Below are 24,188 nucleotides of genomic sequence, written 5' to 3'. Positions count from 1 at the left end.
CTATGTTTGTTTATGGCTTTGTTAATCTTAAAGGATTTAAAATTGAAAACCCAATAACGAGAGCTTTGGGATTTAATGCCATTTTAATCAGAAAGCTTTATTAGTTACCTTCACAAACAATGGTGTGGTGAATCTGATATAAAATAAAGTTCCAATTAAAGCTCTATTACCACTGGAAAATACCTTTCTTATCAATAAATCATTAAAACTTTTCAAGTACTTACTACATTCAAAAGATAATCATCAACTTTTCAATATTAAGCAGATCTTAGTAAGCGCATCAGATTCACACACAGTAACCGGAAGTTTATACCTTAATTTGTCTTTAATGATAGATTTTTTATTTATTATAGTTACTTGCTAAGAATAATTTAAAAATATTTTGTATTTCACACCTTGCTGGTTGACACTTAGGAATATGAGTCCACGTTCCATTGTTGCAAGTTACCGGGGATAAACTAGCCAAAAACTCATACTGATAATTACATTCCACTGCAAGAGCTTCCCCGTGAGTTACAACAGTTGAAGACATCGCGGTATCATTTTGTGCAACCAAAATAACTCTTCCTTGAGCTACTTGTGGAACAACACATGGAGCTAAAAAATTAAAAATGTTGAATAATACAAACGAATAGTTTTTTCTCTTGCAACATTCTAATTAGTACTATTTGAAGATTATTTAACTACATTAAAAAGCACCAAGTCGTTCTAATTATTACCTAAACATTTTGGAAGTGGATATCTCCATTTTCCATCGATTTGGCATACTGTTGAAGTGTTCCCTTCCAATGTCATACCATCATGACAACGAAAGATGATGGAGGCACCCAATCCTGTTCCTCCTTCAATGTTCTCCAACCATCCGTTCCATAAACGTCCCGGATGTCCGCAGTTTATCTCTACTCATGCGCAAAGTAAATGTAACTTCGAAAGGAACTTAACAGGAACGAAAATGAATCAGTGTACTACTTCTATAGGGGATTAGTTATGAAGTTTACTTATTTAAAATATACAATACTAATAGACTTCCCCTTCTTCATTGTATCCTTCTTGTTTCGATTGGTAAATAAATTGAGCATAAAAATGAATGATAATAAAAAAGAAAAAAACAAAAAGATATTCTGATATATTGTATATTTTAAATCAGTGATTTATAGAATATAGTTAATGTAACTACCACTAAAGGATTTTATAAACTACAATTATTCGGGCTTTAACCTTTACAAGACGGTTGTTGTCCAGACCATTTCTTATCCGCGCCGCACCTTCTGGTCGTTTCACCAATCAAGGTGTAACCGTATTTGCACTCGTAGCTAACAACAGAGTTATAGCTGCAAGATGTGTAGATTGCTTTTCCGTGACGAGGATTTTCAGGTGGTGGACACTGTACCGCTGTAACCACAACACACGGAAACGACCAACAAAACATACCCTTCACTTAATAAAAGATGTAAATACACATCGGTGTAATTAATTCAAAAAATAAAATTTATTTTAGATTTATTAAAAGGCGATTGCTTACGAACACAAGTAGGTAATTCTTTAGGCATCCAAGTTCCATCTGCTTGACAGAATCTTTCAGCTTTGCCAACAAGCTCGAAACCATCTGCACAATGATAGTTTATGCGACAACCGAAAGTGTAACATTCTCCAGCGTGCCAACCGTGTGAGATAACAGGTGGTGCACCGCATGAACGTGCTAAAAGATAATAATATTCAATAAACTCATTGAGATGCGAACATTTTTGTGATTGCTTATTTTTCTTTTTGCTACTTTTGATATATTGTGATTCAAGAGAAAGGGTGGATACAAAGCGAAAAAATCGGGTACAATAGCCTTTTTGTGCGGTGTTGAAAAATTACTCACGTTCACAGGAAATGTCCGGACCGTACCAAGAGGCCTGTCCATCGATGGCTAGGCATTTCGCTCTTGGGAAGCCGTTGGTCACGTATCCTGTATGGCAATAATACTGGAGTGTCGAGTCCAGATCGAAGGTCGTTTGTTCCGGAAGGGCATTGTGCCTAGCGTGATCAATTGTTGGCGGTGACAAACAATATACTACGAAAATAAAATACAAAAAAATAAAGTGTTAAAATTGATTAAAAAGAAATTTATTAGTTGCAATTTCGAACGTAGCAATTTATCTTCCTTAAGACATTAAGTAATAGTTTTAATAGAACGTAGGAAACTTTGTTAAGTTTTATTTTAGTTATTTTTACTCCCTTTATTTATTTGTTCTTTTTATTTACTAGAAAACTCCATTTATTGAACACTACTTCTCTAAGAGGTTTACTCGTGATAAGGGTGTGAGTGAGTGGTGGAAGAGTATTTGAGAATAGGGCGTTAAGTAACCCATATGTAACCCGTATTCGTGAAAACCGCATTCGAGACTATAAATCTTCACTACGTTGTAAGTTTGGAAAAAGAATCGGAAATAAAGTAAAATAAAACCTTTTTTAAGGGATGATAGGGATGTAAAATATCGGTTAAAGATAAGAAGATTTTCAATACTATGAAAAATGTATGTAAAAGTTAAGGTATAACTTTAAACATAACTATATGTATATTATAAACTGGGTTTTATCGTAAAAGTAGTTGTTACTTTTAGTACAGTTTTAATTGTTGATTATATCGAAAAAAATGTATCAAAATAATTTTTGAGTATTTGGGTTAAAGAGTCATATTTTGTCATGTTCTCATCCTTCCGATAACAATTTTTATTCATTTAAAGATGTAGTTTAATATATTGAACAAGGAGAAATTGTGGGAAATGCTGAAAAGGAGTGTTTTGGAGTTCTTTTGGATGTTTCCATACATATCAATGACCTTGTATAACCTTGTGTAAACGAGGAGGTTGAAATGGATATGATAAAAAGTGATAAAAAAATGCTGCTGATAAGTTTATTGTAACTCATAAAAATCAACCGGCAGCAATAAAGAAAATAATTAATTCTGGCAATACTTCTAACAACTCTGCCAAAAGAGTTAGCTGTTTAGATGCCGACCATCTAAATAATTTCTTTTTAAATGTCCTCGGAGAATTGGCAAAAAAGATAGGTGGTGGCGAGGATCCTTTATCATTGTTAATCGAACATGTGGATTACTCTAAATACGAATATTTCTTATTTCATCCTTTCTCACAGGTTGAGGTGCGGGATGCTGTTGACGGCCTTAAGCCAAGCAAATCTGCTGACATCTTTGGCGTCAATGCGATCATGATTAAAAAAGTTAAAAAACCTTTTGATTCCTGTAGTTACCACTCTGTTTAACTACTGGCTGTTTTCCAGATGACTTTAAGGTGGCATATGTTTAGCCCCTGTTCAAAAAGGGTGATATTAACGATGCTACCAACTATAGGCCAATTAGTATACTACCCGTATTATCGTATTATTTTATTGAAATTTATAATATTTTTAACATACAACAATTTGGTTTTAGAAAAGGGTCTTCGACCACGCTATACAAAATTTTGTTGAATATGTGATCAGTGGTTTTGAGGCCTCTCAGTGCACTAAAGCTAGTTTTTTGAACCTTACCTTTGATTATGTATAATATGGATTGAGCTAACTGAATATATCTACTAACAAAAATGATGCTCAAGGTGAATAGACGCAGATGGAAAGCGATAATGTGAAAGTGTAACAAAGATAGATATATTATATGTCAGTACGCTTCTATATCTATCTCACTTCTATCAGTACACCCATTATATGGCAGTACGCTTCTATGTCTATCTCGGTTCGATCACCTTGCGCAAGCTATCTCTCTCGTTGGCTCAATCCATATTATATATAATCAAAGAACCTTACCAAGGTTTTTGATTGTGTTTGTCACTCAGTTTTAATTCGCAAATTATATGCATACAATGTAGCTCCAGAAGCGTGTAAATTATTGTCATCTTATCTTACACACAGAAAACAATATGTGAAATTTAATTCTGCTATGTCTAATCCTGGAAGTATCACGAGTGGTGATCCCCAGGGTTCAATTTTAGGCCCTATTCTATTTTTAATTTATATAAATGACTTATCTTCCTTTTTGGGGCCTGGACAATCTATTTTATATGCTGACGATACTAGTTTGTTAACTAGACACATTTCAGGAACAGAAGACACAACCTTACAAAATTTAATGTTTATATCGGCAAAGCATTGGTTTGCTAGTAATCGCATGACTTTGACTAGTGGGAAGACAGTGTCAAAGACTTTTACACATGGACAGAGTGGTAAGTCTTTAAATTCGGAAAAGGGAATCAGATTTCTTGGTGTCCGTGTGGATCCTGGATTTACATGGAACTCCCATGGAGAAGTTTTAACTTCTCGTTTGAATTCACTGCCTATCTGTTGAGGCGTCTCCCGGAGTTTATTTTGCGCTTTTCCAAAGTCATATTAGCTACGGTATACTTGCGTGGAGCCATGCCCCGAAGAGTAAAAGAATGTTTGGCATACAAAGAAGAGCCATTCGTAATATTGCTAAACTAAATTACAAAGATGATTGTCGCCCTTCTTTCATTAATTTAAAGATATTAACGTTTCTATCATTGTATATTTTGGAATGCCTAAAATTCATATTATTAAATCACTGTCGGCATGAAAAGAATAGCATGCTTCAATACGACTTCAAAAATCTAGAAACGCATACAACTACTATGGGGTGAAATGTTACAATGTTGTCAATAAAATTAAAAATATTTTGTTGGAGAAGGCCTATTACAATATTGATGAGTTTATAAGTAATGCGTCTATATTTTGAAATTATTCAACGACTATTCAACTTTATTGTGCTATTTTGTTGCATATTTTTTTTATTCTCTTGTTCTTTTTTGTACTTACACATGCATATTATTGACGCGGGTTTTAACATAATAAATTATTACATGGATTTCCACAGCAACGAAGATGCTTGTTTGTGGTAGAAATGTTGAATGTGTAACTGCTAAAGTGAACGTGTTGTCTTGGGTATTTGGTTTGTGTTGTAATTATAATTGCTCTAGGAATTGTTGAAGCTCAATCACTATTTCTATGTCTAACTCGGCTTGTAGGCGTTAATGTACTTTGTAGTGTTTGTACTAATATGATACGATACCATAAGTAACTAACACCAACAAAGTGACTTTTTAAGTTAGAATCTTTAGTACCTATAGATAGACACGATACAATAGAAAAATTAGCACAACTTTAGCAGGCTTTCGGAGAAAGTGTTTTTTCAAAGGTTTCCTTTTTTGGTAGTTTAAGACATTTTCAGAAGGAAGTGGAACTCCATTACAGATGAAAAACACACCAGAATGGCCTCTGTTGAGAGTCGGGATGATTTCATACATCACCTTTCCAAAATATTTTCACACAACCAAATGGAAATCATAATCACTTTCAGCTTTTCTTTTTGTAATCACCTGCAGGCTATTATCATAACTGTTATTAAGATTAGGAATAAGGTTTGTTGAAATAATAAATTAGACCAAGTATTTTCTGATGATATTATTAGTTATCTAATATCACCTTCACTTTTTCCCAGCTGAAAATGTTTCTGAAATAAGATAATCATTTCTTTTGATTATCTTCGAAGGGACATAACTTTAGGAAGCAATAACAGCAATGATGAGACCAATAACATGGTGCAATAAAGAATTAGCAATCGTAGGTACAACGAAATAACCTCCTATACACTAAATACGTCGAAAAAACACTGAAATACAAGGAAAACTGACAAATTAAGGGTTTTATTGGTGGAGCAAAAAAATAGAAGATGCAATAAAAGACAAGTGGGGAGAAAAATACAGAATATACTTGGCATCAACATCAAACGACCATAAACTATGGTAGAAATAGGCGCAGGTACAGGTCGGAAGATTACAAGCTAGAGAAGAAATGAAAGCAAAGTTACCACACATAGGTGGACAAAAAAGTAGTGAAAGATGGAGAATTCAATTCTATGGGATTAATTTAATATCCAGTTTAGCCTTTACATCCACTATAAATGAAACAGACAGACAAAACTGCGACAATTACTGAGGTATAGCAGTGACGGGCAATATATATAATATAATATAAATTCAATAAAAAGCAATACTTTGAATTGAATTTATATTATATAAAAAATAACTGGTCAACATAGAGCAAACTCCCTCATCTAATAATATATATAATATAAAGCATACGGCAAGATTCTGGCCAACAAAATAGACCTATGGATATGGAAGCAGAAGCGCTGGAAGATCAACAATAGACAATATGATGAAGTGAACAACAAAGTGAAATAGAGAGTGTCGAATGGCTTCATCATCTCCAATAGTTTCCCAAATTTTTCAAATATCCCCAATACAAACAGTCTTTAGAATGTAAATATGGTGAGTCCGGAGAGATCTTTTAGTGGCTATCAATTCCTTCGAAACGATAACAATAACGACGAACATGCTTTTTTTCAAGAGATCGATGTTACTAATGTTTCAGGTAAAAAATATTCTTCTTCAGGCACGAGGTCAATTAAAGAATCATTTTTACCGAAATATATATAGCACTAATCTCCTGAAATAAAGCATTTTTGAAATTTGCGCTAAAAAGAGCAACATCTCCGCCTTGTTGAAACAGCTATTGAACTTCCTTCGACATAGATAAGCCCAATTAATCGAGTACTCAGTATATCTGACCATATAATTAACTTTCATAGTTTTTGAGTACGATTTTCACATATCTATTATATCATTCCAATCCCATACATTATACCGATTTATATTCCGAGATGGAGATCGGTGGTAAATATATCTTATCCCATCAGACACGTGAGGTTGAAGAGTGGCTTACATCATATACTTGTGTAATTCTACATGGGGATTCATATGGATCTTTAGTAAAGCATGGTATCTTCTCTAAAGATTACTCCTATTGAAACGCTTAACGTTGAAGCTATAATCTACTTCGTCGTTATTGTCGACGAAGCAAATTAAACTGTCACCTTCGAACCATAAAACGTTTCAGGCTAAGGTCGCTAGGTTAGCAGTGTAGGTCACGGGTAGGTTCTGGAAAAACAGGCATACTCCCCCCCTTGTCGCTGCGTTCAAGTTTCTCACCCCTCGCCTACTTTCTGCTTTGAAATGTTCGGTTTTTCCAAGTAAGACCGTTTTGAGTACTTTGGCTCGTATCAAGTGATTATTCCTCCATATGGGAATGATGTTCGGGACAATAAAGAATTGTTTGTTGAGACCCTGCAATTGATAGAGGGTAGTTTGGTTGTTTATACTGATGCTTTCAAATCTGCAAGTGGTGGTGTTGGTTGTGCTTTATTTATACCTACTATTGATTACCATGTCAGTTTTAAACTTAATCCATCCACTAGTATTTTTGTGGCAGAAGTAACAGCAATTTTGGAGGCCTTGAAGTATATATATAGAAAAAGTGTCTTCTCGAAATACCAGCCTGTTATACTGGAAATTTTGAACAATGTCACTAGATTGAATGATCAAGGGCATGTGGTAAAACTTTTATGGGTGAAGGCTGGTTTTGTCCATAATGAGCACGGTGATAGGCTAGCTAAGGCGGCCTTTCGGGACGGCAAGCTGGTTGAAAACGAACTTTCTTTTTCTGAGGTGCAGAAGAAGAGGTGCTGATCTGCAGGGAGAAACTTGTAAAGGAGGACTGGTGCAGACACTGGAATCAAAGACATCAGCACAAGCAAACGCAGTACGTTCGAGTTAATCCTCGTATACTTTACCATCAATGGTATTGTCAGGCTGAAGTCCAGCCATGGATATTACCGTGCCCATATAAATAAAATTAATATTTTACAGTCCCCAGTGTGGGTTTGAGACGGAGGATTTGAATCATATATTTTTGATGCAAATATATATCATATATTTTCAACTGCGATAAATACGAATCATATCGACCGGAATTTATCAGTTCTTTCTCCGTACGGCACGGTTTCTCCTTGCCACTTGATGTTATTACGATTTTAAGCAGAAATTGTTTTGAGATTTTTAAAATTATTTTTGTTTTCATGAGGAAGAGTGCCATTATTATAAAAGATATCAACTTTTAGTTAAATTACTTCTTGTGAATCTTGATTCGTTTTGCACTGCAGGTTATGGGATGGGATCCCGCAGAGCCAATTAAAAAAAATATTCTCTACATTGTATCTAAAGGTTTGTTGTCATTTATAACAGTAGTTCGACATCTTGGGTGTCGTTTTTTATGTTTTCAGTTTCCTCATAACTAGAGCTCGGATTTTATACAGCCAAATTATAGAAAATATGCAAACTTTTATACAAAAATCCAAAAAAATAAAAGAATATGCAATTTTTGCATAAAATCCGTGCTTTATTCATAACACTTTACAGTTTTTTGCTCCCTTGTTTTATGGATAGGAGAACGATTTGGATATGTATCCTGGAATAAGTTTGCTACTTCAATTTAATGCCATGTTCTATCGTCGTAAGTTGTATCATTAGAACAGCAATTCATTCTCACATCAAACTACTGAAAGTTTTACTTAATATCGCATTGATTTTAAAATTAAAACATGCTATAATTAATTCAATAATTATTTAAGACCTTTCTGTGCATATTAAAGCTCAAATATTAAATATAGTTAAATTTCTATTAAAGAGTAGATTCAAATAATGAAATAATATACAGCTTGTTTCATTTGAAAATCCAAAGGACACACATGTCTGTAAATTCTAAATGTTATACGACTTTGACTTGTGCCACTCTCTATCTCTATATTATAACGGTTTCCTAATAGAATAGTAAAGCTCTAAATCAACAAGGCAAAAAGCCGTATACTGACGCTATAGTAACTTGTGTATTCTAGCCCATATATGTGTGTATTGAGCACTGTGTATTCAATTTGTGGCACTTAGGTCCAAGCGGTCCCTTTATGCATACCATTAGGATATTTGTGGTGTTACGAGCAAACACGGTCAATACAGTACCCTCGCGACCTCTTGCAACCGTGTGTTATGCGTTCGTCAAACGGTTTTAGTTCGATGCCCATTCATACCTTTAACGATAACGAGAGATGTCCGATTACATACGACTTGCCCTCCATAGGGCAAGTAAGTCACGTATCCATACTACACGACTCAAACTCGCAAAATCTGTATGTTATCTCAAGAACTAACACGCCGAGCCATAATGACTTTGTTGGTTATCAAATGCTTAATATATAAACTTTTTGTTTGAGTGATTTGGAAGATAAAAATTAGAAATAACAGTAGATGTGAGAAGAAAACAGTAAACACATGAGATGTATAATCCCTTCTATAGGCAACTCTATTAGCTAGAGTGATAAAATAATTGCTTGCGTTTAAAAGATATCAATAAGATAAATATTGTAAATTTAATAATAAATTACATTATTTAATTTTGATATTCTTAGTATATGCTTAATATACACTGTATTAATTGATTATCGTACCCGACGTCATCATTGTAAATATGCAACCAAATACGCAAATCCCGTATTGCAATACCACTACTGTTATATTGGTTGCGTACTTGCAATGATGACGTCGGGTACGATAATTAATTAACACACTGTAGATATTTTAATATTTCTCTTATAATTACGGTTAAAATTTGGAATACCGTCAGTAAAACCCTAAATTATAATCCAATCATCTTATTAATGTCTATATAAATATTAATAATCTCAAAAAATGAAATAAACTTACTGTTCTGTTTACACGCTGGTGCAGTTCCAGCCCATTGGCCATCTCCTTGACATGTTCGACTCTGCAAACCCACCACATGATACCCATGTTGACATGTATACGTTATTCTAGCACCAAAAAGACGACCACTTGCTGTTACACCACCAAATGAGATTTGTTCCGGTTCAGGACATTCACGATCTAATATCAAGAAAGCAATTAAACTTATATTTTAAATGGTATTAAGTTTCTCTAAAATTATTCAAAATTCATAACACTTTACATATATTCCAAAGTAATTAAAATTATACGTCAGGAAATGAATGCAGGCATTATGAGAAACTGGGTCCTGAATATAAAGTAGATGGGTAAAGCTTTAGAAGGGATGGGTTGGAGGAAGGAAAGAGATGAGTAGAGTTATGAACCTCGCTTCCAGACACTTGTGCATTACCATTTCAAACGTTATTAAAGGTTAAGGGATTAAACTGTATTTGCACTATTTAGTTTTAGGGTGCCACAAAGGGGACACAAATTAAATTTTCTAGAGCATTAAAACTAGTAATTTTTTAATTACCTGGTTTTATACAACTCATTCCGCAAGCACCGTCACAAAGGCATTTCTTTTTCTTGCTTTTACAGTCTTCGTCCGAAGAACATTTCCGTAAACATTTTTGTCCCTTTAAAAAATTAATTAAATCACAAATTTAAAACGTTTTATAACTCTCTAAACATGGAATGTAAATGTAGTACCAATAAAGTAGCTTGTTCTTCGTCTCTAGGACAAAGTGTTGACGGTGAATTTCTAGGATTTTTATATTGTTTTCCTGTCGAAGTTTCTGAAGATTCAGCTTCATCTTCCCAATCTTCATCATCATCTTCGTCTGAAGTGTTTGAAGGCGTTGCCGTTGTAGTATCAACAGCGAATGCTAAAAATATTTATTTTAATATTATCTATTTAAAAAACAATAAAAATTATTGCATATTCTTTAGGTGTTATATGAAATAGATGCCAGACGCAGGTGACATGGTGTTATATATTAAGAACAACCAATAAATACAAAACCGCGGCGGGCTAATAGTGGCGAACAGTTTATAAATACATCGAATGAATTTTGGAATTTGTAGCGTTTTCGCTGAAAACAAGAAATTCCAATTAGGTCAAATAACAAAACGAACTCACGTCCCGTCCATTTGTTTTCCAAATGCAAAACAAACTTAAAATAGATTTAAAAATTTACACAGTTTTTGACTAACACACCTCAAAATAATTCAATGCTGTATCTTATATGTAGACAGAATTTGCGTCTACATTAGAGGCAACATTATTTTCCAAGAAAATATTGGATATAAAAAGAATAAATACTTTTTTTTCGGTGATCATTTGAAATTTTAATTTCGAACGTTGAAAAATACCCTTTCTTGATTTTTCTTTAATAAAAAAGAGGAGAAATTTGCATCAAAATATAAATTGTAAAAACCCAGTCAAGTATAGCAAGTATGCCAGATATGGTCTATTTATTTCGTATATAAAATGCAGGCGGACAAGTTGAACTTTTTGAATAGCTTTGAAAAAATAAAACTGAGGAGACAAATAACTTATTTTTTTTAATGTGATTTAATAATACCTACATCTCTCATGGAGAGTAAGCACATTGAAGATGAATGCCAAATGAATCGTAAGACTCATTTGTGAGCAGAGCAGAGACAGATGTGCTATGATGAAGATGTGGTAAGACGGAACATGGTGTCAAAAAATGAAAAGTCCAGAAATGTTGCCAAGAACGCATGTAAGACGGCATAGCTTAGAAACTTGTCTAAGTCTAACGCTTTCAGGGAGATCTAAGCCAAGTAGAAGATGATCAACAGACAAAAGATATAAAGTGGTAATGTAACGGAAATGATGAGCATTTAAATACAATTTAAAGGAGTTTGACATATATTGATACTTGAAGAGACAATAAGTTCATTGTTGCGGTTGATTTTTATGCCAAATCTGACATGCGGAGTTCTAAAAGTGAAGATAAGAGAGGAACGATATTCAATGAGTGGATGCGAGATAAAATTAAATACGGGAATTTCAGGGATGTGCAGGATGAGTTCACGACTCCTGCGGGATCCTAGATGTCCTGTTTTAGCATACTTTATAAACCCAACTTAAGAACGCGGTGTTGAGATGGAACAGTTGAAGTTTTATTTTACATTAAAAAATTATGTTTTAGTATTCTGTTACAATTTGATTTTATACCGAAAAAGGATTACTTCAGATTATAAGTTTATTTTGTTGCCTATAATATTTTAGCTAAAAAAAAAATGAAGCTTATATAAATCTTATGTGGCTCTCCCCTAACTGTTGCATCACAACAACACACTTTGTCACAGCCTCGTTATTCTCCTGCCATGAATTTTTGTGACTTTTTCTCTTCCCAAGATTGAAAAATCACTTTAAGGGATCTCATTTTTAAACATTCAAAAACATTACAATAATAGTAACAAGGCTATAAATATTGGACGAATCGTCGCCAACGTTGTTAAGCTTCTTAAGGTTATTTAGAGAGATCAAATTGTGCGATAGAGCATTTCAATTACAATTGGAAGGAGTTTGACATAAAATTGATACTTGCGGAGACGATAACTTCATTGTTGCGGTAGATTTTTGTGCCAAATCTCACCTGCGGAGTTCTAAACGTTAAGATAAGAGAGGAACGATATTCAATGAGTGGATGCGAAATAAAATTAAATACGGGAATTTCGCTACCAATATACTGGAATGCCGTATACAGTGTGTTAATTAATTATCGTACCCGACGTCATCATTGCAAGTATGCAACCAATATCACAGTATAGGTATTGCAATACGCGATTTACGTATGATGCGTATTGCACTGTAATATTGGTTGCATACTTGCAATGACGACGTCGGGTACGATAATTAATTAACACACTGTACACATCACCATATCTAGTAAAAAGATAATAAGAAAAATTAGGGAAAGAAAAATTGAAGAAAAGGGAAAGTAAAGTGACGAAACCCACCTATAAATATTGGAAGAATAATTGTCCCCAACGTTATTAAGCTTCTGCATATAATAAAACAGTTAAATAAAATGTGTGTAGGTACACGTGAAACACGTACTAGAACAATTAAAAAGTCATCTATATATATTTAGAGACACATATTAGATATAGCGTAACACAGTGGTAAAACATGTAATTAAGTTTGAATTTATTTTGCATTAAATATGGTAAAGTTGTATATAAGTTGACAGAAATTGGAATTATCTCAAACCACATCAGTCATAAGATGAATAAATCGAAATATTAAACATTAACCCATTCTTCAACAACATCCTCAAAACATCGTCACTCCTCCCAATATTGGTTACACATATAGTTAATGTTCCTGGTGAAATAATTTGTGAAGATAAAAAAGAATTATTGATGGATCGGTTATCCACCCAGGAATCAAAACGGACAATGTGAACTCGAAGTTACAAACTATAATAAAAATCGATACATTTCTATCGAAAATAGCAAGGTTGTTCGATGTTAAACCTGGTGGCCTGATAAGGTAATGGTTTTGTTTGCGCGGACGTTATTTAATTTTATTAGTTTCAGCCGTGGGACGTGTCTGAGTGGCCGATACACCGTGTGCCACACACATACACACACTCACACACTCCACAATTCTCGTGTGCGTATCGCATAACGTCACGTGTCTGTGTTATAGTATGGCACAAGCCCGACCGTGTTCATCGGCTTGTACTGTTTGTTATTTCAGTGACGTTCGAAAATCGGCGGACCAATTCAAACAACGTCATTTCGCAATAATATTTACCTAAATGAACTTACAAGTCCTTTCAGTTTCATTAAACAATTTTAGATCGACAATCAATTTCTCTTTTCATATTCAAATGTTTTAAGTATTTTGTTGTTAAAATAACTAAGGTAAAATACATTTTAAACATTGCTAATTAGAGGACTTTAATCTAAGTTCAGAACAAGTAAGTATAGATTTTTATTTTGTTAGTTTTCCGACAACTGTTGCACAAAAAATTATGTCAGGCGCTAGTCACAGAACAAATTATGGACTAATTATAATGAAATAACATTGTATAAAGAAACAACAACTTTAATTGACAATAAACAACATATAATAAAGGAAGAAACAAGTCATAATTCACAATAATTGTGATGTTTTAAATATGTGGGCAGCAGAGTTCAGTGTAAGAAAAATTGCAACCACTAGCAGAGAAACAACATTAAGCAGCAAGGGGCAGCAATCAACGTCCCAAGAATCTGAAAAAATTTCGAAAGCTGAAGAAAATTAACAGAGGTGGAGAAACGCAAACGATAAACAAAAAATTAATCAAGCGGACGACCACCAAGTCTCCAAAGAAAACCATGTGTAGGAACTGATTAAGATGATATCTGCACTACCTAAAGCTACGAGGGGAAAGAAGAATTAATACTCGAAAGTCGTAGAAATGGCAGAAGAAAACCAAGTAAATATAGTAAGAAGCTATAAATTAAGATGAGTCTACGAAGCTATTAAATTAAAATATTATTATTATCAATTTCTGGAAGAAAATGAGCTAAAAGTTGGATTTAAAAATCTCTGCTGACATCCAAGCGGATGAAATTAAAGGTCTTAGAGAAGGAAAGAGGCTTCCAAGTCAACAACGTGATGACGATTAGCAAAACAGAACAAGAAGTTATCACAAGCAATAGCAAACACTGTGGACAAGAACTGACGAAAGCTATCAAGAACAATAAGGTCGAAATCACTGGGCAAGAAGATGTGAAGAGTAGGTACGTGGAAATGTATTTGACTCCAGAATTCTTCTGTAAATTAAAAGTACACTGTTTAAAACGTAGAGGAAGAGCAGGACATCATTTAATTTAACGACTTACCTTCACAATTCTAAATCATTAATAATTGGCTGATTATTACTATACTAGTAGAATGATAATGTTGCAAATTTCAGCCACAATAAAAAAAAATATGCCTTAAATTACTTTCGAAAGCACCCCACACATGAAAACGTAGTTACTTTCAAACGAATGAGAGCAGTAACAAAATGTAAAATCTTAGAATTGAAAAGATTGTGATAGATATAACAACGCAATAAGTCATAGGTGACGATCGGAAAGCAACAGAAAAATGGCAAAATAGATTAATTGAAAAGTGATTCGAACTAATCAAGTGTGTTTATCCTTAAAATGGCAGCATTTGATAAAAACCAAATATGTGAAATAAAGGTGATATTTATACAAACATTAAATTTTGCTTTACAAAATACAAGATACTTTATAATCAAATGTGAAACAGCGTATAATCAAGAAACCTGAAAAAGTATGTTTATAGACCTAAAAGAAGCACATGATAGCATCCCACAAAGCAATCGAAAGAACTACCAACAGGAAACAGTTCAAATCAAGATGGGACAGGTAGTGTCAAACGGCTTCCTCATCACTAACGGATTCAAGCAGGGGTGCTGCCTATTCACGACCCTGCTGAAAATATATCTCGAACAAGCACTAAAACAGTGGAAGAAAATGCAAAATTATGGATATTGCGCTAAATGAGCTATTAGATCGTATCAATTTAAATGCCTCACCCGGTATATGTTGACTATTTTGTTGAACAAACCGGGCCTTCTCAAGAATATTCAATTCTCATTATCTTGCTTGATCAAGGAATGTAAAGGTTATGGTTATTCTAAAAAATGAATTAAAACTGGACCTACTTGACCAAGTTGTAGAAGAATCAAACATCATGTTCCGGTCAACGACGGAAAACTAGGTTTATTCACTGGGTTTATTATAGAGAAAATTAATAAAGGAGAAGACTGTCGCAAAAAAAATGTTGGAGCCAAACGTGGGATCCTAGCCAAAAAATGTTACACAGTAGAAGTTGCAAAATACCTTCGTGGAGGAAGTGATGTCCTAAGCCAATCCCTATGGAAGCTCTTGAAAAAAGTAAGAAGAGACCAATGGATATACTACGACACAATATACTACCACAAGTAAAGCTTTGATCATGAAACTCTGAAGCATTTGAAATTACAGTGGAAGAGGATTGATGATGTTTCTTAAAAATGCAAAGTTGAAAATAGCCAATATAGTAAATGGAAAGAGAGCAGAATACTACGTTGCTATTATATGTCGAGAAGACTTACAACTCCGTCTGACAAGAAAGTCTATTCGCAAAGCTGATCGTAGACAAACTGGAAGGAAACATAATCAGAGCTATGGCTTCCATACTGAAGAATAGGTTCTTCCAAATCAAGAAGGACGATAAAATTTCCGAACTAAAAACAATAAAAGAAGCTCTGCCAAAATGTAACGATGGTAACAAGCAAGCCGAAAGTATTTCAATTTGCAGATGTTGGTATGGCGATAAGCTCCAAACTGTAGAGAACATTCGCGGCTGTAGCTTCGAAAACAGAAGTGATGCTTCATATGCTGAATGGATTGGCTTAGACGTTGGAGAATTGGATTGAATACCCACAACACCCTAATACTAAGCTCCAACAAAGAAATTAGAGAAAAACCTTCCTAATAAATATTCCAAAGCTGATAGAGATAGCAAGGGCGATCACATACTTAAGTATGATATTTAATGAGAAGTTGATTGCCAGTAAATATGCTGCGACGAGGTGAAATATAACAAAGAACTATATTTCGTGAATGAATACTTCGTGGTATGAAATAGTGAATTAGTCACGGTCACACCACAATAATGATAATGTGAAATTTGGAAAAAAGCTTAAAGGCAAGTCACGACCCGGATATAGTAACCATAGGATTACCGTGTCGATGATGATAGGATATTTATAGATTCCTAATCCCCATTAGCTAATTTCCCGTCGGGTACGTTTCAAACCACCAACCAACGTCATGATCGATAGACTTCAATGAATGTGTGTTTACATATTTATAATTATTGTCATATGGGTAACAGTAAATCCACATCTCATACTAAGCCATATTCAACTTTAAGAAATTTTATTAATTATGTTTAATTTAAGTATTAAGTAGGTAATAACACAAATCTGCAAGGTTTTGTTGTCAGTCAGCTGAGAGTAATTTCCGAAGTAATTTTCTGCGTAGAATCATAATCTCAGGATTGGACCATCACGTCAGGATTTTGAGATAACTGAGGTTGTATACAAGAAAAATGACTTTTTTGGTTACTTTTGAAGTTATGTAAGGGACTTACAACATTTTTTGAGGAGAGGAGCGGCCTCTCTCGTCACCGCGACCTATAGGATCTATTGTAATTTAAGCCCTCCAAAGGTAGGCCAAATGTAGGTCCTTGATGAACCTTAGTATTGCTCCAAGGTCTTGTTCCTTTATGTCGATAGGTGTCGGGCAAACTTTACGGAAAATTTTGTGTCTTAGGCGGCCTCTGGCGAAGCATTTACCAGCATATGTTCAGCAGTCTCTGATTCGTACTTCCAAAGTCGACAAGATTGATCCTCAGCTTCTCCAATGTGGAAGAGGTGATATGCTTTTCTCTGCCCTTGTTCTTGCTATTGTTATTGCTGCTTTTCTCTTTTTTTTGGTATATTAGTGATTTGGTATTTGTATTTAGCTCTCTCGAAATAGGGGTTAAGTGGAAGATCAGACGTTCGTAAGACCAGTCTGTACTTCGTCCCTTGAAAACCGACATTAAATTTTTATTTTCTATTATGTTGTATTGTTAAGTTGTACCTTGTTGGTTTTCAATAAAGGCATATTATTATTATTATATTTTATGGAAACCTGGAAGTTCTTTCCTGCGTAAGGCCTTTGAACTACCTCCCAACTATTGATTACAATAAAGGGCATCCTCGCTGCATAACATCATTGCCCCTAGCGAGTTCTCTCAGGTTGACGGTACATTCTCTGATCAGTGCGATTCACACGTGTACTGTACTATTTTTCCTTAATAAGTTATCCCTTGCAGTTAAACACTGAACGCGAGATAAGTGTGAGTACCAGCCGCCGGCGCTGCCGGATCATTTTGAAAATATGATGATTTCGGATGAAAGAGATGCCTGAACTAGCTTCAAAGAAGTTGTGAATGGTTTCCTAGGTAATAATAAAGCTGCTGATTATAAGGCGTTAATCGCTGTGATGCTAGGCAGCTTCAAAAAATTAGGTTGTAACATGAGCGTGAAGTTGCGCAATTTGCACTCTCATTTAGATTGGTTTCCTGATAATTTAGGTGATGTTAGCGAAGAGCAATGAGAGCGTTTCCATCAGGATATACAAGAAATGGAAAGACGGTATCGGAGAAAATGGTGCGCATCTATACAGCCGACTATTGCTGGTCATTTCAACGTTATGAGCCACATGCTGAACACAAGAGGCGATCTGGCACAAGATCTATGGAACACAAGCAAAAACGATTCCATAAAAGTTAAATACAAAACAAAATCCGGACTAACTGCGTATCTACATATATGCTGGGTTCCAACTCATTACGTCATTTTAAAATTGCCATAACTTATAATGGAAAAATAGTACAGCATGAAACAGATAGAATACAGCAAAATCATATTTTGCCTCTCACACATAACTTTAAAAGTAGTCAAAAAGCCATAACCTTTTGTACATAACCTCAAATATCTGAAAATTGTGATATGATGGTCCAATTCTGAGCTCGGATTCTGATTCTACACAGAAAATTACGTCGGACACAAGGAGTGTTATTTTAAATGTTAAATTTAATATTGTTATTACCATTTCACCAATACAATATGTAATTATATTTAATTACATTCTGCTGATTTTTTATATGCTTTATCTCTTCACTGACTCCAACCATTTTATTTGTTTCTTATCAAAAGAATGTTTTGATTGACAACATTTTTTTGTTCATACATTTTTAAATTGTGGTATATGTGGATTATTTGAAAATATATTAGTACTATAAGAAAATTTCGTTGTTTTGTATTCTTATAAGCCTTATAACCTTATAACAACTCAAAACATTTTTATGTCAATTTTGAAGCAATATTGCTATAGTTCTTCTAATATAACTACTGAAAATTTCGAGATTTTAACGCGACTTTTAAAGTAAGTATGAATATAATCACAAAAACCTTCATTCTTGGTGATTTTGGAGAGTTTTCGATTTAAACCTACAGAACATTTTCATCTCAATTCTTACAATATTTTTCAAGTTTTTATTGGATTCTACATACTTTTGAGAATAATTGCTGAAAATTTCATTCTTTTACTCCCAATACTTTCATTGAAAATAAATCTTTATTTTATGTGTCTTTAAATACTAATATAAACATATTGTTAATACTGTTACAGTACTTAAATATAGTGAGTAATTACAGTCGTGGCAAAATCATAACGATTATTATCCACGTACTTAGAATGTAGAAGTTCGTTGAAGTTAATGCATAATCGTGTTACTGAAGTTTCTACTCGGCCCCAAAACTACTTACCACGTATGTTCGTTTGTGGGTAGAGCACACATAGAGTTCCACACGGATCGTTGGCATTTGTAAAGCACAGGAACTCCAATTAGGGCTGCCCATTATGTCGCACGTTGAGAGAGTATCGTGCAATTGCGGCTTGTGTGCGCTATTTATGCGCCAACCACTCATGCACGTGATTATCAACTTTGAAAGCTTAAAGCTTAAAGGTTGAGTGAGTTTTAACTATTCTTTACCGCAACAGGTAATGAAAAATTATAAATGATTTTAACTAGATTTGTGATAACCTTGATTTTTTTTGTTGTTATAATATATTTATCAACGAAAGATTGTGTATTTATTTGTCTACTTTACATAAATTAGTTACGATTAAATTAAAAAACGGAAATGATTGTTATTTAATGAATTCATTTTACCACATGCAATATAATCGTTAATTGTTCATGATATTAATTCTAGAAACTAAAAGTATTTTAAATATTTTTATTTAAAAATGTTATCTTTATATTTCTTTGGGTTTGTTTAATTCTGACTATTAAATTTTATAGATCATAAAACGTTTCCATAAATAGAAAGTCATAAAGTTACATGCAAGTCTCATGCAATACGACGTAAACACTTACCCTTTTCGCACAAAACAATAACGAGTAACAAAAGTAGCGTCCAATTTTTACATAACATAGTTATTCGTTACGAAGCAACTAAATATCTCTCGATTACATCCCTATCGCCTTTTTTACTCTATCGATGTTCCGAAACGAATGCCGACAATGTTTTCGATCATGTTCTTTTATCCGTCGCTCCGTGGGGCATTTAATTTCTAAGCGGCGTCGTAAGCGTCAATTGGCGTCGATTGAAAAAGCTTTTGTCTAGTAGCCGAGATTTGTATATGAAAGCTTAACCAACAGGAGATGATTGCTACAGCTATCCCTCTCCGCTCACAATTTAGGTATATTTCACTACGTACTCCGACGTGTTCTACATCTGGATGCGAAACGCAGCAGCCGACAGAGTAACAGTAACAGCAGCAGTAGCAGCAGGGGAACCTTTTTCCCGAAACAGTCAGTGGGGGTGAGTTGGTGCTCAGTTGACCTGCGCCGGATTTTCAACAGAACGGCGTCGCGACGCTGGCGCTGACGCTCGCGGTTCGCCTCGCCCTTTGAGAAGAAGAAAACGAACGGAAGACGAATACGCGACAACGACGTTGGCCCAGAAATGGTAATTGTAATCTATAAATTTTCTGTCCTGACAGTCCCTTTATGTCTCAATTGGTTGCTCTATGGGTTACGGTGACAATTGGTTATAAATGCCGATGACTGCGGCACATTCTCTCTTACGATTTAAAGGAGTTTAAAATGCGTGTCATGGCCGAGTGGTCACTTTAGAAGTGTGCATCAATAAACTATTAACTAACATTAATTAATTAAAAAAATTACCAATTAAACTTACTCAAATATACGACATGAGATGAGCATAATAAATGATACAAAATTAATCAATTATTCATAGCATGTCTGTCTCTTTAAAATCTTGAGAATTTATATTATTCTCCTTCTGTTCTTGAAGGCATCGAGAAGGCGGACTAAATCCAACTTAATCCACAGATTTGCTGTGAGGAAATTTATTCCATCCATCATGAAATATTTTTGGAAATGTACACCGTAAAATTTTCGTTTCATAATAATTCTTAATAACAGTAAAATTCCTAATCATACTCAAATTATATAAGAGATACGTAATTATTAATTCCACACGTATCCCCACGATTATTAATCTCATAGAGTGAGAAAGATGTAGTGTGATAAATGCGAAAAGGGTGGCGACTGCTAAATAACGAGCGATTATTTCCACATCAAGTTTTAAACCGTGGAAGAGAATTAATTAGAGTAAACGATTAGTTAAAGAAAGACAATTTATAATTCGAGAAGATTTCGTCAAAAAACGCTCTGGTTTTTGTAAAGGTATCTTAAAATTGAAATCCTTGAAAATTGGGAAAAGTGTCTCAATGGTATATGGGTTAAGTTTGATTAATTTACTATTTTTGTTTTAATCATGTTTGGATTATTGCATGTAATTATTTTTGATACATCCGGAAACTCTGTTGAAACTAAAGACTTGTAGTACTGAAATGAATGTTGGCTGCAAATATTATTCAAATCATACACAACCAGTGTTGTTAAATACCCGGGTATTTATTTTCAAGGTAAAATTCCCTGGATATATACCCGGGGGTATTTACCCAAGATGGATATTTAGAGGTATTTATAAAATTTGATTTAAATTGAGTTGATGGCAGTTTTGCAAGTACTTCAAGAATGCAGAGGATACACCAAACTTATTTATTACATTTACAAGAATGCTACAATGACGGTAAAATTGCATGAAAGTACTGACCGAATACCCATTGGGCGTGGGGTAAGACAAGGCGATATAATGTTGAACCCAAAGTGTTCATCACAGTCCTGGAGAATGCATTTAACCAACTGGATTGGACCCAAAAAGGTATAAACATTGATGGCAATACCTAAGTAATTTGCGCTACACGGACGATATAGTCCTTATTTCGGATAGCCTTGGAGAGATGAAACTGATGCTGAACGTATACAGGAGGCGTGTGCAAGAGTCGGGCTAAATATCAACAAAATTTAGGAAAAATCTTGTTCCAAGCTCTAACATCAATCAATATTGGTGATAATGAATACTTCTAACTTGAATACTTTCGATGGTATGTCGTTAATCATTGATGCCTTTCCATGTTTTGATGCAGTCATTGCGTTTTGAACCTCACTGATTGATATAGGTTTCATGACACTATCCTTTCTTTGGTGTGACGGACTGCTGTCTATTTCCAAATCAGTTTTTATGCTTAATAGGTTTTGGAAATAATTTTTCCAAATGTCATTCAGTTCACTATCACATATTATTTTTCCTGTTCCATCTTAGCATAGAGCTGCGTGCGATGTGTGTCTTTGTCTTAACTGTCTAACAAATTTATACACATTCCTGGTGATATTAGCTTTAAAGTGTACATATATTTCGGGAAAGTTTATATTTTCTCTACCGACCATTCTCGTTTACGTAATACTCTTCGAAAATATTTAACGATTTATTTAATGCTCGAAAAAAACTTTGAATGTCCTGAATTGAGTATAAGTCTAATATTAATGACTAAAATCAGTTTTTGTGCTTCATTAATTCTTGTTGTTTGATTCTTTTCTAGTCATATTGCACTTCTATCAAATCCACGATTAAAAGATCCATGAGATTGTTGATTTCCAATTGAAAATAAGCAGTTCGTTTAAGATCTTATTATTCTTCTTCTTTTATTCAGGTTGTAACCTCATTAAAGCTGGAAATCCAATTTCCTGGTCTTCCGGGATCTCTTTCTAGCTAATCTTTGGCCTCTTGCTGTCTTAATCAGCCAGGTTTCTTCCATTCTTTGGAAGTATTAATTACATTTTTTTATTTTTCCTCTAGCAAATCTCATGACATCTCCGAATCCACAAAATTCTCTTACAATTTTGTTCCTAACTATCTCTTCTTGTTTTTTCCACTATTGTTCTTAAAGTACTCATCTCAGTTAATTCGCATCGCAACCATATATCTTGGCCATGAGGTTCGAGTATCGAGAGATAATAATCAAACAAGCGAACTAAACAGAAGGATGATACTCGCATGGGCAGCCTATTACAGGAAACTTAGAGACATCTTCATGAGCGATATTCCTGTATGTTTAAAAAGAAAGACTTTCAATCAATGCGTGCTTCCTCCTTTCGTTATGACATACGGTTCCGAAACTTTAACATTAACATAACTTTACATACGAAATGAAGACCTACGAAAAAGAACTAGTGTAAATGATGCGGTCAACATTATGGCAAAGTTCAAGTAGAACTGGGCGGATCATCGTCGCAAGAATGAAGCATGAGCAGTGGTTACCTGATTATACACGTCTTCGATCGTTGACAATTCCTCGTCTTCAACGCCCATTTCATCATGTTCCTCTACTTTTTTGTCCGAATCTGTTATATTTTTAGTTGTATCACTTTTATATGTACTGTTTGGGTATTTAATGTTATCAATAACAACAAAATCTTCTGCGGTTAATGTAGGTACATAGTCCTGCGGTGATATCAGATTTGAGTCATCTAATTAATTCTTGTTTTGAAAGGTGTATTTTAATTTGTTTGCTAAAAGCTGCCTTGGTAACCCTAAGAAATTTTGCTCCAAGTATCAGGGTTGTTAATTTTACTGGATTATAGCTTATGATAAATTACTAGCAATTGAAGTATGTTTGCGGTTATGTCGCTTTAAGTTATGGACGCAGATTTAAACATTTTAATCAACATTGTAGCTAAGTAAAAAGGGACCATTTTGGCGTTTATACTGTTTTAGTTTGGCAACGTCGGTATGTAAGAAGGTGGACATTAGGAACAATATCGTCGGTGGAGATTGCACTAATTTGAACCGAAATAACATTACAATTCTGTGAGGTTGCTCCATAAGGGTTGAGAGGGTCGACATTGAATATTTCAAAGTGAAAGTGAGTACTGCCACTTACATCTCTATGGTGATTTTATTTTTACTCTACATATAAAACTTGTTTGTTACTAAAATGCAGTTACTTAATGAGAGAGGGGATAAACCTCGATCTGTACAGAAGAAACCATCATGAATTGTCGGCACCCCAGATCGGATCGCTATTTCTAGAAGAAATACAGTTTCTTCTGCAAAAAGAACATGGAGTCCGTAGACTTCTGCAACTGTGATGAAGAATGACGATGGGTCTTCGAATAATACTGCTATGATTACCACTGCTAAAGACTATGATCTGAATAAAATATCAACGAAGACTTCAATGAAGACCACAAGCAGCAATTTACCGAAGAAAAAAAAACGATAATGTGATCACATCTCTGTAGAATGACTTTCTTAGCTACAAGAGGAAATAATTCCTGCAAATTTTTAACCAGGCTAAGAAATGATAACAGATGGATGGAAACAACATAAATTGATTTGCAAGCTATAATAAAAGAATTTGTAATGCTAAAAAAAAATCAGAGACGTGGTTTCGTGAAGTAATGAAAGATATTATTTC

At 34.3% G+C, this 24,188-nt stretch overlaps 1 protein-coding gene across 7 annotated transcripts in view; it reads right to left on the bottom strand.

The window, feature by feature from the left end:
- Window positions 1-20,200, bottom strand: part of LOC111414597 (Hig-anchoring scaffold protein) — a 41,809-nt gene extending 21,609 nt beyond the window's left edge. For 2 of the 7 annotated variants that reach the window (XM_071197269.1, XM_071197272.1), the window contains exons 1-9: window positions 19,714-20,199; window positions 10,401-10,576; window positions 10,225-10,327; window positions 9,672-9,851; window positions 1,868-2,059; window positions 1,523-1,699; window positions 1,219-1,437; window positions 720-899; window positions 396-597 (exon numbers count right to left, since the gene is read on the bottom strand). In XM_071197269.1, the coding sequence (XP_071053370.1) occupies window positions 396-597; window positions 720-899; window positions 1,219-1,437; window positions 1,523-1,699; window positions 1,868-2,059; window positions 9,672-9,851; window positions 10,225-10,327; window positions 10,401-10,576; window positions 19,714-19,771 (1,487 nt within the window). In that variant the 5' untranslated portion in view covers window positions 19,772-20,199. Of the gene's footprint in view, window positions 1-395; window positions 598-719; window positions 900-1,218; window positions 1,438-1,522; window positions 1,700-1,867; window positions 2,060-9,671; window positions 9,852-10,224; window positions 10,328-10,400; window positions 10,577-19,713 lie in introns of all 7 variants that reach the window. The other 5 variants (XM_071197268.1, XM_023045986.2, XM_023045987.2 and 2 more) reach the window with 5 other exon arrangements.
- Between the last annotated feature and the right edge of the window lie 3,988 nt (window positions 20,201-24,188).

Source organism: Onthophagus taurus, chromosome 7 (assembly GCF_036711975.1).
Source record: "Onthophagus taurus isolate NC chromosome 7, IU_Otau_3.0, whole genome shotgun sequence".
NCBI classification, from domain to species: domain Eukaryota; kingdom Metazoa; phylum Arthropoda; class Insecta; order Coleoptera; family Scarabaeidae; genus Onthophagus; species Onthophagus taurus.
The sequence above is the reverse complement of the archived record's forward strand: the minus strand, read 5'-3'. Positions and strand labels throughout refer to the sequence as shown.